This window comes from Triticum urartu, chromosome 2A (genome assembly GCF_056163025.1).
Source record: "Triticum urartu cultivar PI428250 chromosome 2A, HENAU_Tu73, whole genome shotgun sequence".
Lineage (NCBI taxonomy): Eukaryota > Viridiplantae > Streptophyta > Magnoliopsida > Poales > Poaceae > Triticum > Triticum urartu.
In genome coordinates this window covers 750,939,825-750,956,140 of record NC_141874.1, presented here as the reverse complement: position 1 = coordinate 750,956,140, position 16,316 = coordinate 750,939,825, and the positions used below count along the sequence as shown (strand labels likewise).

At 45.4% G+C, this 16,316-nt stretch overlaps 2 protein-coding genes, 1 long non-coding RNA gene and 1 other non-coding gene across 6 annotated transcripts; 3 read left to right on the top strand and 1 right to left on the bottom strand.

Annotated features, from left to right (window-relative positions):
* Nucleotides 1-62: 62 nt before the first annotated feature.
* Nucleotides 63-5,208, top strand: LOC147987740 (uncharacterized). Its single transcript, XM_087545445.1, has 2 exons — nucleotides 63-197; nucleotides 551-5,208. The coding sequence occupies exon 2, from the start codon at nucleotides 2,870-2,872 to the stop codon at nucleotides 5,195-5,197; it is 2,328 nt and encodes a 775-aa protein (XP_087401571.1). The 5' UTR covers nucleotides 63-197; nucleotides 551-2,869; the 3' UTR covers nucleotides 5,198-5,208.
* On the bottom strand, nucleotides 82-7,487 carry LOC147987739 (uncharacterized). Of its 3 annotated transcripts, none has more exons than XR_015617714.1 (5): nucleotides 7,231-7,487; nucleotides 7,087-7,196; nucleotides 6,739-6,908; nucleotides 6,275-6,342; nucleotides 82-218 (listed from the first exon to the last, which is right to left on the bottom strand). It is a non-coding gene; the product is annotated as an uncharacterized LOC147987739 (long non-coding RNA). The 3 variants fall into 3 exon arrangements; XR_015617713.1 differs by having other exon boundaries at nucleotides 94-218; nucleotides 5,595-6,342; XR_015617712.1 differs by lacking the exon at nucleotides 82-218 and having other exon boundaries at nucleotides 5,061-6,342.
* A 98-nt stretch (nucleotides 7,488-7,585) lies between these two features.
* On the top strand, nucleotides 7,586-14,855 carry LOC147987738 (uncharacterized). Its single transcript, XM_087542490.1, has 6 exons — nucleotides 7,586-7,591; nucleotides 7,786-8,209; nucleotides 8,621-8,750; nucleotides 9,969-10,517; nucleotides 11,249-11,363; nucleotides 14,558-14,855. Exons 1-4 carry the CDS (start codon nucleotides 7,586-7,588, stop codon nucleotides 10,153-10,155), a joined length of 747 nt encoding a protein of 248 aa, XP_087398616.1. The 3' UTR covers nucleotides 10,156-10,517; nucleotides 11,249-11,363; nucleotides 14,558-14,855.
* Nucleotides 14,856-15,463: 608 nt separating this feature from the next.
* Nucleotides 15,464-15,659, top strand: LOC147987737 (U2 spliceosomal RNA). The gene has a single exon (XR_015617826.1). It is a non-coding gene; the product is annotated as a U2 spliceosomal RNA (small nuclear RNA).
* The last annotated feature ends 657 nt before the right edge of the window (nucleotides 15,660-16,316 follow it).

Here is a 16,316-nt window from a genome sequence, read left to right as displayed (position 1 = left end):
GCGCCTCTGCTTCTCTGGGTCCTCTGGAAGCAGCCGGAATGCGGAGGTGTTCGAGAGTCAGCCGCCCGTCCATTCCGCCCCGAGGAAGATGTGCTCCAACGACGCCATCCTCTGTCAGCGCCGCCTTCCCCTTCTTCATCGCGCCGACGCGGATGCATGGCTGCACTGTCTTCTCCTTCAGCTCCCTCTACAACTCTGTAACACACTCTCTCTGTCCCCTGTTTGTATTGATGAACATGAACATCTGGCTTTAGGCCAATTTTTAATGAAAATTCTGGTGGGGAACCTCTCATATTGTATTTATTTGGTACAGTAGATATCGATCTTTCTCTATAAATTTGATAAAATTTAAGCAAGTTTGACTCTGGCAACGATGGATACTCTCTTTTGTTTGCAATCATGCTTTAGTACAATATTACAACAATCTCGTTTCCATGTCAGCCTGCTTTTGCTTATTTTTCTGATGTAATTCAATTTGTGTTGTTCAATTTAAATATTCAGACTGTACATAGCTGTGTAAGCACTGTAACGGAGGCATGTTAATGAACAGAAATTGTGAACTACACAAGCAGTTGATTAAGAATGAGCCTTCTTATATTGAAAGCAATTGACTGGCTATCTACTGCCTCTGATGGATCGGTTGGCTTCTTCAACTGGCTGCCTCCGATGTATCACCAGTCTGGCTGCGCAAAGGCCTGAACTCCCTAGCCTTGTCTGGTCCTTATGGAAGCATCGCAACGCTGGCATCTTCGATGGGCTGCAACCTTCAGCGACAATCCTAGTCGCTGCTATCAAGGATGGGGTGCGCCTTTTTGCCTCTGCCGACGTGAAAGGTCTGAGTGAAATATTACGAGCAAGTTAATCTTGTACCAGGGCTGAGCAACCCTTCTTTCTCCTGCTCGCTAGCACTCCCAGTTACGCCTACCGGTGTACCTAGATTGGGAGTTGCACTCTTGTATTTCTACTCTCTATGGCATATTCGTGAAAAAAAAGGGAAAACAATTGACTGTAGTTGTATGCTCCAGAACATACTCCCTCGGTTCCTAAATATAAGTCATTTTAGAGATTACACTATAGACTACATACGGAGCAAAATAAGTGAATCTATACTCTAAAATGTGTCTATATACATCCGAATGTAGTCTCTATAGTGCAATATCTAAAAGGACTTATATTTAGGAATGGAGCGAGTATATATTTTGAAGCTCTCGGGTCATTTGTTATCAACTTATCATAGGATCTTCTCCAATTTAGTTGAAAGTATCCTCTTCCCACCTTCTTCATTTCAACAATGGATGGGGTGGCAGCCTACCATATACTGTATTTTCAAAAGACTTTCAAAGACTCAGGACTTCATCGATGGTTTAATTCAACTACAAGCACTCACCTGTTTTTTGTTTCACACATGACCGTTTGCTTCTACTCCCTCCGTTCCTAAATATTTGTCTTTCTAGATATTTCAACAAGTGAGTACATACGGAACAAAATGAGTGAATCTACACTCTAAAATGTGTCTACATACATCCGTATGTGGTAGTTCATTTGAAATGTCTAGAAAGACAAATATTTAAAAACGAAGGGAGTAGTGTGAAACAGAGGTATGTGTTGGTCACCTGCTGGGTGGTGGAGCGGCATCAAAAGATGTAGCCTTTTGTAAACAACGATGTCCCAAAGCGTATTAAAGCCCCCTTTAAATATTAAACGTACAGTGCATTGCTACATGTAATTAAATTGATGAATAGTCCTGTAAAGAAAAATGTCAGAATCTCTACTTTTTGAATGGTGAAAAAGAATGATTCACATCCATATAAGATGGAACTCTGGATGGATCCTAGTAGAACTGATTTGGTGTTTCTTGGTACCCAGGGGCGGCGCCAGGGGTCTTCTTGGGTATTCGGTTGAATACCCAAGATTTTGACAAACCATTGAAATTTTATGTAAAACAGGCGATTTTTTTTTCAAAACAGTGATGATTTGGGCAAAATGAATACCCTCCTCTAAAATAAATACCCACCCTCTAGAACCTGGCGCCGCCACTGTTGGTACCTCAATGGTATTGTCTCCCTCTTGTATGTAGCACACGGTACAATCTGTTACAGTCCTTTACTTTTGCCGTGCTTAAAGAAAAAAGATAGGTGTTGCTCTGTTGTTTGCTTTGAGGTTTCCCCTAGTTGGGGAGACCAAGAAGAAAACCAGTAGGAAGGCGATCCGAGCTCTAGTGTTAAAAGAGATAGTTGCCCGCCTCTTGATGGAGAATTGAAAACATCACAACGTATCTTTAACTAATTAAGTAGTAGTGAGGCGTTGGTACGTCAGCTGGAGAAGAATGCTTGCTTCTCGTATCACTGGTGTAGTGATTAAGTCATTTTTTAGAAGTTTGATCATATTTATATAAAAAAAGGTCAATACCTACAATTCCAAATCATTATCACCAAATCAATCAATATTGATATTTGGTTTGGTATAGTAGATATTGATATTTGATTATTTTTTATTGCATGATTCAGACTTTACAAAAGTTAAATGACTTGTTTTTTGCGAAAGAGGGCAAGATAAGTACAACATCAACTTGCTATGCACGTGATAACATTCCACACTGCTTATCTTTAACCCTTTCGGTTATTGTAATTTGAAGTCACATGCTGGGGGTGTGCTGGGGAGACGATATCTGAAGCAGTAACCCTTTAAAATTAGTTTGATTAGCTGTACTTATAAGCGGCAACAACTCGGAGGGAAGAAATAAGACATATATGCCTCCTTCAAACGCCCCAGCAGGAAACACCACACCCTAGACCAGGCTTACACGAGCTCTGAAGCAAAGGAAGATCCATGAGAAAAGAGTGAGCTAGGGAGTCATCAGTTTGTCAGCATGGATGGTCACCAAGTTGCGATGAACAGGACGAAGGAGCTGGAGGCCTTGTCCCCCTACCTGGAGAATCCCCGGCAGATAGTCATCCGGAATGAAGCTTTTGTGGCCATGGCAGCTGCGATGTTGTTCCTGCAACTCGTGCTCGGTCCTTGGCGCCGGCGGTCCGGCCATTGGCTCGTCCAAGGTACTCTCTGGGTAGCTTACACGCTCAGTTTCCCTCTGATCACATACACCCTTGGTCAGATGGTGACCTCGCCCGTGAAGAACATGTTATATCCTATTTGGGCTCTGATTCTCTTCTGGGCAGCCGGGTGCGCCAACGCCATCATGGCTTATAGTATCGAAGACAACAAGCAGTGGAAGCGCTACCTCTTTGAGCTCCTTCAGTATTTTGTGTATCTACTCGCTATAGCTGGGCTGATTACCTCTGGCCCGAAAGATTCTTCATACTCAACTGCCATTCCTCTTCTAATGCTAACTGGCATGGTGCTGGGGGCACTTTCGCAAAGAATAGTTGCTGCTTGGATGGTCACGAATTCCAGTCCCAGCAAAGTAGTAGCCGACTACATGAGGGCTCAGGTTCAGATTAACACAAGATCTAGAGCTACTCAAGAGGAGGCTTTCACAATGAATGGTTGCAAATACCTTGTTTGGCATCCTTTTATGGAACCAAACAACAGACGTGATGAGGATTGTGCCATCACCATCGAGGCAATCTGGGACATGGCATTCGATGATGAGAGCCTGCTCAAAAAGCAGCTGAGAGATGTATGCCTCTCCTTTTCTCTGTCTCACTTGCTGCGCCGCCGTTACTTTGGGATGGATTGTGCCGAAGCAGGACTACCTAAGACGCTCAAGTTTGCACTTGAGGGTTTGTTTCTGAAAGAGGATCAAGGCAACCATTACTCAGGAGCATTCCATGTCATAGAGGTAGAGTTGGGCTTCCTCTATGACTTCTTCTTCACAAAGCATGCATCTATCTTTTCCATCGAGGGTAATAACCTTGTGATAGTTGTTCTCAAATTGATTAGTACATCTATTGTTGGAGTACTTCTGATTGTACATCCCCCCATCGTCAACACACTTGAACCTATAATCGAGGTTGGCACGAGAAGGGTTGATGTTACTGTTACAGTTGTGATTATGGGAGCTCTCTTTCTGTTTGAAGTTCTGCAAGCTGTACTCTATCTGACGTCGGATTGGGCCTTGGTTTCAATGGCTTGCAGTTATACCAGACGAGATACAGGCAAACTCATTCCATCCATCATTCGTTTTCTTACAAGGTTTAAGTTTTACAATTTTCTCGGCAGGAGAATTAATTTGTTTGGATATTGGAGTAATAAGATCGGGCAGTCATCGGTAATTGGAGGCAACTTGCTTGTCGATTGGCTCTATTTGAGCACCACCCCCACTAATCTAGTGTTTGCAATACTATACAACCTCATTTATTTTTCGATCATTTATCCAATGATATTCTCAATGAAGAAGTTTGTGGTGGTTCCTGATTTGGTCAAGAGTGATATAGTTTCTTGTTTGCGGAAATATAGCAACGGTGGTGGTCCACTAACTAATGGAAGAGCGTCATTGGAGCGTAATGGTGTCCTTGGAGATTTCTCCTCTACACTGGAGGATGATAGCCAGATAACAGTGATGCTTATTTGGCACATTGCAACTGAGTACTACAATATTGCTTCTCCCGATGGAGCAGAGGAGCGGCCTCACAGCGGTGCACAGAAAGTTGCCAGCACCTTATCCAAATATTGTGCCTACTTAATGTACTTCATTCCAGAATTGCTTGCCGAGAATGCCACAGACACACTATTCATCGTCCATGACTTACTGAAGAAAGTACAGAGTGCGCTGGGTGACGACAAACCGACTAGGCACAGATTGCTGAGGATCATCCAGGATTCCGAAAGCGGCAGGAGCAACCATGCTACCATAATCCGCATTCCTCCAGTCAGCAGCAACATGGATAACATCATCCACAACTCCAGCGACGGCAGCAACACCGACCATACTACCATCGCCCAGGACTCTGCCACCAACAACAATGAGGATAGCATCCTCATCAAAGGATTGAAGCTAGGGAGGGATCTGGAAGCGAAAGATGTGGGCCTCCGCTGGAAGGTGCTGGCAGAATTCTGGGCTGAGACCATCATCTACATCGCGCCATCAGACAAAGCCGCGGAGCACATGGAACGCCTTGGGCAAGGAGGGGAATTTCTTACTCATATCTGGGCTCTCCTCACGCACGCGGGCATTGTGAAGCCTGACCACATGATCCCAACACCAGACCAGACGCCATCCTCAGAAGATCGTGTGTAGTAGTGTTTGTTTCATGTACTTCCACTTGTATGTGATTTTTGCTCTGTTTCCTTCCTCTTCAGCTCAGTTGTCAGTTCACATGGTTGCTTTATGACTCTGTTTCTTGTCTGAAATCGTTATGTAAGGATATCCAATGCATTTCAACTTCAACTGCAATCGTTATAAGATGAGACTCTGTTTCTTCATGCTGTTCTTTTTTTTGTTACTACTAGTAAATGTGTACGTGCAACGCACGTCTCCATCATGACACAAAATTATTTGGCTCCCCTTCGCTAGCGCCCATGGGGCAGCAGTTGAGGAGTGGCGAGCCGCGGGTTGGCGGTGGCGATTTTCCAGGAGAGATACAAGCACACAACTCCCAACTAAAACAAATATAGTTGAGACGGGGGGTAATTACCTCTCTGGAATTATGGAAGCTTCTAGGTCCCGCTTCTAGGCTAAGTCCATATATGGCCAGTCGCCTCAAGATAACGCAAGACATTGTCCATATCAGTCAGAAGATGATGCTCAGTGATATTCAATGCATAAAATGTATACATTAGTGATCTGTCAGTAAAAGATACAGGCAGTTTACATACCATGCAAACGTCAGTGGACAATTAATCTTATCCGAAAAAACGTCAGTGGACAATCACCCAGCTAGCTTCTTAACTTATCATTTTTCCTCACAAACTCCACATAATCACATGTTGTGTTCACATATTGATAGTTAAACATGACTTCGTGAATCGTGATGGCCAGCCCACTTATTAGACTTAATCAGCTTAGCCATCGCATTGCTGCACTCTTCATGCCTTAAACATTTGACTGCCATTGTTTTAAACATCTTATATTCTTCTACTGTTTTGCTTCATGATTTTCGTATGAACCAGAAGGCATCTGGCGCTTAAGGAAGGATCTACTTCAGCTACCCAGGGCTCCATGTTATCCAACAATCCTCGAACTTTTATTAACTAATAAATCCTTGGAAAGTTGAAATCAGCAGTAAAGAACATAAGAATAAAGAAAAAAACTAATCAGAAAAAAGAGAGCATTCAAGTGTCAATAATAAAATAGGTCATTGAGATTTGAGAACACCTCAACTTTGCACCATTGAGAAGAATACACAGATCTTGTCCAGGAAGCTCGTCAGCGTGCGCCATCACCTGCTCAGCAGATAAAACAAATTAATGCAGCAAGTTTTTTTTTTGAACGGAAAAAAATATTTCACTGAAACTTGTGTACAGGTAAATCGCTTCTCACCAAAATTGAAAGAATGTAAGGGGCTTGAAATGCCCAGACACTAAGGGGAACATCAGCCCCAACACCAAACCTACTTCGCGGCAGAGGACCCCCAGTTCAGCAGCATACTAATCCCTTCCCTTAAGAGCGTGGATCATAGTCTAACAGTCAGACTAAAATATCATATAGAGGAAAGCAGCAGCAGCAGCAGCAGACCATCAGCGACAAGCACACAGCGACAAGCTGGCAAGCACGCAGCATCAAGCACCAACACATCACACATTCGCAGCAAGCAGGGCGGGAGGAACGGGTGTAGTTACCTTGCCGGTGACGGGATTCCTGGCGGCGGAGGAGGAGGTGACCCGCGGTGACGATGGAGGTGACCGGTGCGGCGGGCGGGCGGGCGGCTACGGAGGCCGCTCCAGCGGCGAAGGGCGCGGCGGCCGGCTCCGGCAGCTCCGGCGGCTAACAGCGGCTAATTGCTTGGTCTCTGAGTACAGATGAGTTCAGCAATAGAAACTTACTTGCGACGGAGAAGGAGTGGCGGGGTGGCGGAGGCGGAGTGGCGGCGCGGCGGGGGCCAAGTTGCGGCTCCGGCAGCTCCGGCGGCTAACAGCGGCTAATTGCTTGGTCTCTGAGTACAGATGAGTTCAGCAATAGAAACTTACTTGCGACGGAGAAGGAGTGGCGGCGTGGCGGAGGCGGAGCGGCGGCGCGGCGGGGGCCAAGTTGCGGCTCCGGCAGCTCCGGCGGCTAACAGCGGCTAATTGCTTGGTCTCTGAGTACAGATGAGTTCAGCAATAGAAACTTACTTGCGACGGAGAAGGAGTGGCGGCGTGGCGGAGGCGGAGCGGCGGCGCGGCGGGGGCCAAGTTGCGGCTCCGGAGGCGGCGACCCGCGACGGGGCGGCTCCCGTGGCTCCGGTGGCGCGAGGCGGCGGGGGCCAAGTTGCGGCTCCGGAGGCGGCGACCCGCGACGGGGCGGCTCCCGTGGCTCCGGTGGCGCGAGGCGGCGGGGAGGAGGTTGTGCGGGAGGAGGGGGAGGAGATCGTGCGGGCGGACGGTTTTAATGCGGGGCAGATTAGCGATCGATTGATTGTAGTGGCTTAATCCGTGGTTTGTAGCGTTAAACACAGAAAGATTAAGGACCATTAAATCTTGATGATGGATGGATGTGATTGTTTAAATCTGTCCCTCTCTTCCTTTTTCTACTATCACTATAAAAAAAAGAAAAGGACAGATCCAAACAATCACATCCATTCATCATCAAAATCTAATGACCCTTAATCATTCTATGTTTAACGCTACCAACCACGCAACAAGCCACCATCGGTCGCTAATCGCCCCGCAGTAATCATCGTCCCGTAGTCAAAAAAAGAAAACTGCCCCCCGCACGACCTCATCATCCCGCACGACCTCCTCCTCCTCCCGCAGCTCGCCGTTCGCCTCCCGCAGTCGCGCCCTTCACCGCCGCCTCGCGCCACCGGAGCCACGGGAAGCGGCCGCGGGTCGCTCCTGCCCAGCCGCGCCCTTCACCGCCGCCGGAGCCATTGGAAGTGGCCGCGGGTCGCTCCTCCCCAGCCGCGGGTCGCCGGGAGCCTCCCAGCCGCGGGAGCCTGCCCGCCCGCGGGTCGCCGGGAGCCTCCCAGCCGCCGGAGCCTCCCCGCCGCGCCTTCGCTGCCTCCCCGGCTGCAGCTTGGCCGCCGCCACTCCGCCTCCGCCACGCGGCCACTCCGCCTCCGCCACTCCGCCACGCCGCCACTCCGCCTCCGCCACGCCGCCGGAGTCGCAAGTAAGTTTCTATACTCAGAGACCAAGCAAACCAATTTCATATTCTGCCAGCATATACTCAGAGACAAATAGCTGCCATCAGGATTCCTGAAATTTATGAGGACATATTGAATTAGTGAGGATTTCAGAAATTTGTAGTCCAAGCAACTCATACATTTGAAGTTTTGTTGCTTACCTTCCCATCCCATTGTGTTGCTATGCTCCTGAAGTTGCCTAACTACAGAAAAAGGAGGCCAAAGTTTTGCTATATTGGGTTATCCACAATAGTATCGGCAACGATGTTTTGTTTTGTGACAACTACTCAAATATATAATCTGAATATATAATCTGCACATTGTAGTTTGAGTCATGGGCTGTGAGCAAGCATTATATTTTGACATGAAAGGTAGATCTATTTTCAAATGAATGGTAGATCATGAAGGTTTGCGCACTGTGACGCAAAGGCCGTATGCATCGACGAGGCGAAGGTGGGGCTTACCGGGATGGGTTGAGAGGAGGCAGTGGAAAGAGGACATGCGAGAGGCGGATGGTGAATATAGGAGGTGAAAAATGATGCATCTACGTAGTCCTTCTGTTGAATGCATAAAAGGATCCATGTTTTTCATTTGTCAACCTTTCATGTATTATTTCCATATTTTTGTTCTTGCAATTTCCTCATCTGGGTAATATGCTCTGAACCCATCAGTTCTGGAAATTAGAAATTTTTCACAGCTTAGTACAAAAGCATTTTTTATGACTGAATAAAGCATGGTAGTTTTAGCTTCACCAGGCGGTTTGAGGTGTCAATTTGTGTTTAGGTGTGCGGTTGTGTTAGATTTGGTCTTTTGCTTTACTATCATCAATGACTTTGTGTCACATCGGCGGAGTTCGTCATATGGTTCCCCAGATTTCTCTTTTAGTTGACCATGCCATTGTGTCGTCATGTCTGTTTAGTGTTTATTAGTCTAGCTCTAGGCTAGATGAAGATCGGCGCAGCTGGTTGTGTCCGGTGTAGTCGGAAGTGTGCTGGTATGCTTGATTGTGGCTGTGCTGCCTTTTAAGTTTCATTCCTTTTCTATTTCTATCAACAAAAAATGTGGAGCCGCACCTTAATTGTCATGGTGATGTTGGATATACTGTTCTATTATTTGACAAGTCAGTGTGTGTATATCTAGCAAAGTGACGAATCACAGTAAACTAGAAAGCTTAGACGTAGAGTTTAAAAGAAAATTCAGAAGCACTGGAGGCTCATGCTTCTACTGTCATGTTTTAAGCTCCAGTCAGGAGTGGTGTTTCTAAAATAGAGCTTATTAATTTTCACATATATAGCATGTGCTCGTAATAGCATTCCCGTCTCATTCTTTCTTTTCTATTTTTCTCTCTATAAATTCTAGAGCTCCTGTTCAAGTTACTAATCTTTTAATATGTTTTTATAACTACGCAAAAAAGGTCCTCATAAAGAAGAGCCGCAGGTCTGACAATGATTTGTAGAGTGTCCAATGGTGGTTCTTCCATTTACCAATTTGTGATCCCGGCCTTTTCTTTCCTGATTAAAAAGAAAAACATATTCTAATTGCCTTTTCTGAACTTATCTTTGAGATAACTTGCACCCAACAGTCAAGTGCTCCAAGATTAGGCAATTAAAACTGAATTTATGACTATGCGTGTATGAAAAACTGTTAATATCTGCAGTTTGACTAATCTCTGGATCGGCTGCAGCCTGGAGATGAGATTCTCTGGCTTTGGAGATGGTTATACGTTTTATAGGTTATATTTTCCAGGAAGCGATGTTTTCTGGGTGTCGAGGATGAAAGAAGACTTGGACATGGGCGTGTTGAGATTAATGCATGTGTGTATCTTCTACGAGCTGCAGAAGGTCAGGTACCACTACCTCCATATAAGGTGCACACAAACTGTAAAATTAAAACTATTGATTATCCATCAGTGTGTTATACTAACTCCATATAAGGTCAGCCCTTTTCTCCATTTCCTGCAAGTACTTGACAAAATTCTCATTACAGAATCCACCTATTATGCATTATAGGTAGAAAATATGTTTATCCATTGGAAGCCAATCAATGAATTATATGCGTTGGCATGCACTGTTGGAGCCATGGTTCTTTGGGAATCTATTCATGTGTACTAGGCACTTCTCAAAACTTCCATAATTATTATAGAAACCTCTTGAAATTTGCAGTGCTCATCAGACCTGTCATGTGTCCAGTACAGGTCTTGCAGTCAACTATTCAGATTATTGACTAAGGGCGATATTTTTAGGCCTACGGAATCTGCAAAGGATGCGCCAAGCCAAGATTCTTCTAAATGAATAGGTACCATTCCCCACTGTTAAAAAATCTAATAACTGAATGGTGCTTTGTTTTTTTACCATTTCACATTCCCCACTGCAATGATGATGATCACTTGTTTTTTAGATGCCGCACCTCTGTTTTTTTTACCTTTGATTCATGTATATATGTAAATTATATGAAAATGTACCATAGGAAATGTGAATTCATAACTCTATGGTTGATGTAATCTATTGATTTTGATGTGTCTATGTTATGAGGATTCTGAGTAATGAAATACCTATTAGGATCTTTCTTTTCATTGGTTTCTTGTTTTTCACTATGGTTATACCAGACACGGAAATATCATTTCCCTACTTTGCCAAACCTTGTTTTTAAAACACTACTTTGCCAAACTGGACACCCACATAACCCTTGCTAATGGTTGAACTATGAACCCAACACTTAAAGATCCCATTAAGATTTTTTTTGCATGGTTAAACGTGCGTTGCACGTGTATGTTTACTAGTATAGTTGTAGTAGATAGTAGATATGGCTAGTCTTGTTAGCCTTTGTTGTTCATTCTTACACTCTTCAGGTGATAGACCGGATATTGGCCATTTTGTGAGGAAATGAAACAGAGTCTTGTTTGAAAGGCTAGAAAGTGCTTCAGATGTTCTCTCTCCTATGTTTCGTTTTACTCTTTTTTGTGTATAGAATGTAGTACTTGCATAGTTGATCTCATCGGAACTTCAAAAGTAGTGACATATTTTCAGGTTTGACTTTTCATAATCTTGGAAGGCCTTGGAGGAAGGCTACATAGAAAGTGAGGCACATGACTCTCCTATTCTGATTTGTTAGAGCTGGAGGGTCTGTCTGGTGATTCTGAAGGTGATAGCAATTTACTGCTTTTTCCGTGCTTTGGAGATTTCTGTAGGTATGTTTGGTTGCATAGAATGGTCAGCAGAGAAACTGCCAGGGGAGCCCTAGCTTTTTTTTTTTTTAGAACGAAGGCTCAAGAAAGAGCCCGGCTTTGAATTAACAAAGCCATCAACCGGCCAGGATTACAACAAACAAACAAAGAAAACAAAGAACAAAACAGCAAGCCGATACATGGCGCTGTGTAAAAGCTATCAGGCTACTACAAACTACTAGCAAAGATATGGAAACTAAAGCACAAGTCCAGCTAGAAGTCGAAGAAGCCCTCCACAGCGAGCAGAACATCATGTAGGGCACCAGCAAAGCTTGGGGAAGAACAAACAGTAGTTGGAGGAGCTCCGTTGTCAGCTCCACGGGCTCTGGCCGTCGATGTCGCCCTCCTCCACCTCAGAAGGGGGCTCCCTGCCCCCTCGCCCTGGCACGAAGGGCGCCGATCCGTCAAAAGGTGGAGACGCCCACCCGAGGGCTAAAGAGCGACCGACGCCGTTGCCAACCGGAAGACCGCTCCAGGACACCACCGCCAAACTACTTGGAGCTCATCCAAGGAAAGCATCGGCAATCCATGATATCTGCACACGAGGAGAAGCAAGCTACACGGCAAGGCTGCTGAAGACCGAGCAACCCCCAACCGGAACAAGCACACTTCCCCAAAGCTCACCAAAGACGGCACCCCCTTGAGGGTGACGGCGCCGACGTCGCCGCTGCCGCCCAATCCGGAGGGATTTGGGTTTTCACCTGGTCCATGAGCAACACGGGAGGAAGAGGAGGGGGAAAGGGGGCATTTTTACCAGCGCCTACAGGTAGGGGACGGCGCCCATGGGCGTCGCCGCCGGCAGGCCGGCATAGCCAGCCACGGATTTCTCCGGTCCCCTCTCCCAACCCCCACCTCGAGAGGAGACACGGCTACGGTGCCCGGAGGCCGCTGGAGAACGGATCTGAGACAAGGGTGACAAGAGGTTGAAGCGGATGATGCCTTTAGATCTGATGCGGGTGCCCCGAAGCCACCGCGCACCACAGCCATCGCCCGCCGTCACCGCGCCGCCCGCACGACCGAGATGAGCGGCCAGCACCCGCTGCCGCCGTTTGCTGAGGACGACGCAGCACCACCGCTCGAGGTTGCCACCTCGGCTCCGAGATCCTCCACCGGGGCGGAGCGGCCAGATCCTCGCCGCCACCATCCTCGGCGGCCGCGCGGCACTCCGGCGACCCCCTCCAGCGGCGACAAGGGAGAGGGAAAGGGGGAGGGAGCCCCGGCGGCGGGCTAGGGTTTGAGCCGCCCGAGCCGCCCCTGCGGGAGCGACGCGGGGCCCGGGGGGGGGGGGGGGGGGGGGGGGGGGGGGGCTCCAGGGGAGCCCTAGCTACGCCGGACGATGTTCCTTTTTAGTATTTTTCTAAGGCTCGCGTGAAGCACCTAACACTGAACCGACAATTCGTGCTCTTCATCAAGGTAGAAGTGTAGATCGGGCGGGCACCGATCATCGGATTGCTGCTGTTTCTTCTGCTGCTGATGATGATGCAACCACCACTATTACTAGCAACAATCTGTTGTGATTTTTGTGACGAGCGTCCTTGAGCTTTGTTAAGCCATCCACAGTTTAGAACTGTAGATTGTGACTAGTTTGCCATATCAGTGGTGTACAGAGAGAGTATTTGTTAGCCAGACGCTGGGAATTCATCACAGTGCAAATGTGCGCAAAATCTGTCTTGTGTTGTTTAGGCACTGGGAATTCGTGACACAGTGGATAGCCTTATGTGCATTCCCTGCTGCGAGTGGCAGTTGTGGTCTTTATGGGTGTTGAGTATATGTGTTATGTGCATATTGTGTATTGGGCCCGCCTCCTAGTTCCTTGTATAGTTGAGGTTCGTGGCCCACCTTTGTACATCATATATACGTGCCTATGCACGAAGAGCAATACGTCGTGCAATTACAACATCATACAATGGGCTTGGCAATCATATTTGGGGTTAGGCTGACCACGCCTGGTTTTTTCCCTAAGATGGGGTTTTTTAAGGAAATTTCCCTAAGATGGCTGACTAAGCTGGTAATATTGTATCAAGAGGTCCACCAAAAACTTGAGGACCAAGCCCAGCTATGCTTGAGTGGTCGTACTGAGTCGATCAACGCGTATCAGCATGCACACGAGACCTCATTAAAATAAACTAAATACTAAATAAGTATCATGATAAATAAAAAAAGTGAAAAAAATTCACCGAGCATTTAGAAGATGTTCGTCTACGTTTGTAAAATATTCATCATGTGTTCATAAAATGTTTGTCATGTACTTAATTTTTTTCATGATTTATTAAAAATGTTTACATATATAGAAAAATGTTCAGCATGTTTCCAAAAAATGGTCATCTGTTTCACAATATATTCATTGAGTATTAAAACAGTTTGGCATATATTACCAAAATGTTCAACATGTTTTAAAAAAATAGTCACCATATATTAAAAACTGTTTAGGGTAATATTAAAAAAAGTTCACAATAAATTTGAAAAAAATGTTTATATTGTAATTATAAAAATATGTAAACAGAAGGGGGAAATGTAGAAATAAAATAAAAACCAAGAGAAAACCTGAAACCCAGAAGAAATCAGAATTAAAAAAAACAACTGAAAGAGGAATATAAAAACGAAAAAAACAGATGAAAACCGGACTACAAAAAACAAAGAAGCAGAGAAAAAAATTGACTGAACCAGTCCTCGAGCCCTCTAGCTGCGCTATTGCCTATTGGGCAGGTCCATTATGCCTCATTGTAGGCATTTCCTCTCCTTCGTCAAATAGGAAAAGCACCCCATTTGCAAAAAAAGAAAAGGAAAAGCACCCACGCACTTCAGCCAGTTCGTTTCAGCCCCGGAAAGAAAGAAAGAAAACACAACATTAATCTATGGAAATCATTAGTTAAACATAGCAGCCAGTTCCACTGTTCAGTCCTTTTTTTCGTAAAATGTTCCACTCTTCAGCTGATAGACAAGATCTTTGCCATTTTGCTAGGAACCGAAACGGATTTTTGAAAAGTCTAAAAAGAGCTTCAGATGTTCTCTCAAATCTTTTGTTTCACTATTCTTTTTGGTAAAGAATTTAGTGCTTGCATAGTTGATCTCATCGAACCATATTTAAAAAGTGGCAGTAACATATTTTCAGGTTTGACCATCTTGGAAGACCTTGGAGAAATCCCTCGCAGAAGGTGAGACAGAGATACATGACTTTCCTACTCTGACCTGTTAGAGCGTTTTTCGGTGCTTAATTTGGAGATTGCTGTATCTATGTTTGGTCACCTCATCAAGTCTTCCCTGAGTAGTTTCTCGAAACTTCGGTGCTACAAAACTACGAACAAGGATGCTGAAGTGCCTTGCTCACCTATTCGACTCACTTTATTTCTTTTGTAAAACGATATGTACATCATGTTCTTATGGTCTGACCTGGTGGATAGTTTTCCTCTGATCATCTTAATCAGAAAGAGGTAAATAAATCTTTGAACCCCTGAAATCTTGGGAATCTGAAGTGGAAAACCTGAAACATCAACTTGTTCGTGTATAGGACGACAAGGTACTCTATATCTTGTGCAAATGTTGCGGGCTTGTAGCTTAATTTGTAGCATTAGTGCGTAAAGTAATCTGATGAATGAACCGTACGTGAGTACTTGGAATTGATGCTAGTGAAATACTCTGAACTCTAACCTTCCATTCAAGGAATTAGTAGCAGTACCACCACTAGCGACCACTCCTTCCGGAGGGACACCACCATCAGAGCTTACGGTTACGGTTCAGATCACCATCAGCGTCCGTCCGTGAGCTTCTTCTCCCCACCTTCATCGTCTCCAGAGAACCATCGTCATCATCGTCTTCAGAGAAAAATACCAGGCCTTCATATTACGGGGCCCATCTATATTGGGCTTTCTTCAACTAGAGCCCTCTCAAAATTACCAGCGGACGGACAGAGTGCTCTGTTTGTGTCTGTGCCGTTTTGTTTAGTCCCACCCCGGGCAGCCACAACGGAGAGGAGGCGAGGGCACGCTATATCAGGCGACCCATGGCATCAATGAAAGGCATACCTTTCTCGGCCTTTTGGCTAAGATCAAGTGTAGTATCTGTTCTTATCAGTTTAATATCTGATATGTGGGCTACATGCCCACAACGATATTAAATTTATTTTTTATGGGGGAGGAGCCATCACAGTAGCTTGCTATTGGGCCTCTCTCGTGTCGCCTAGGCATTGCACCATTGCCAAGGCTGGCTCGCCCCAACCAAATCAGTTTCAAAGTATTTGCTTATTCTGAAGCTCCCTTCTTAGCAATTGATAAAAATTAGAGCTTGGTTTTGGAACCTCCGGCTCTCTTCCTAAATCCTCTTCATTGTTGGACTGAAGATTACTGTCATGTCCAAGGCATGCTATCCCGTTCCGCTGCCGGCCATTTTCCGTGAGCAAAGTGAAAAGAGCAGAGCTCAATTAATTTGCACCGTTTATTCAGTCAGTCACATTCCAAACGGTGAGCACCTCAAGAATTTGAATGACACCCTCCAGGCACAAAACAGCTTACCTCCATGAGTAGGGAATTTCTCAACACATAGCAAACATTTTGTCTGCAGTCTCACTTCCATTGCTTCAGTCTGATGTTGGTATTGACTAGACAACTTCACCGCTGGGTGGTGGAGCTGCATCAAAAGATGGGAGCCTTTTGCGAACAACGATGCCAAAGCATATTGAAGTCCCCTTTAAATATTGAAGGTACAGTGCATGGGTTCACGTGATTAAATGGATGAATAATCCTCTACAAAACTGTGTCAGAATCCCTACTTTTTATGGTAAAAAAATTTATTCACATCCATATAAGGCCCTCTTTGATTCAAAGGATTTCTAAATGACTTTTGGAGGATTATAATCATTAGGATTTTCTCCCCTG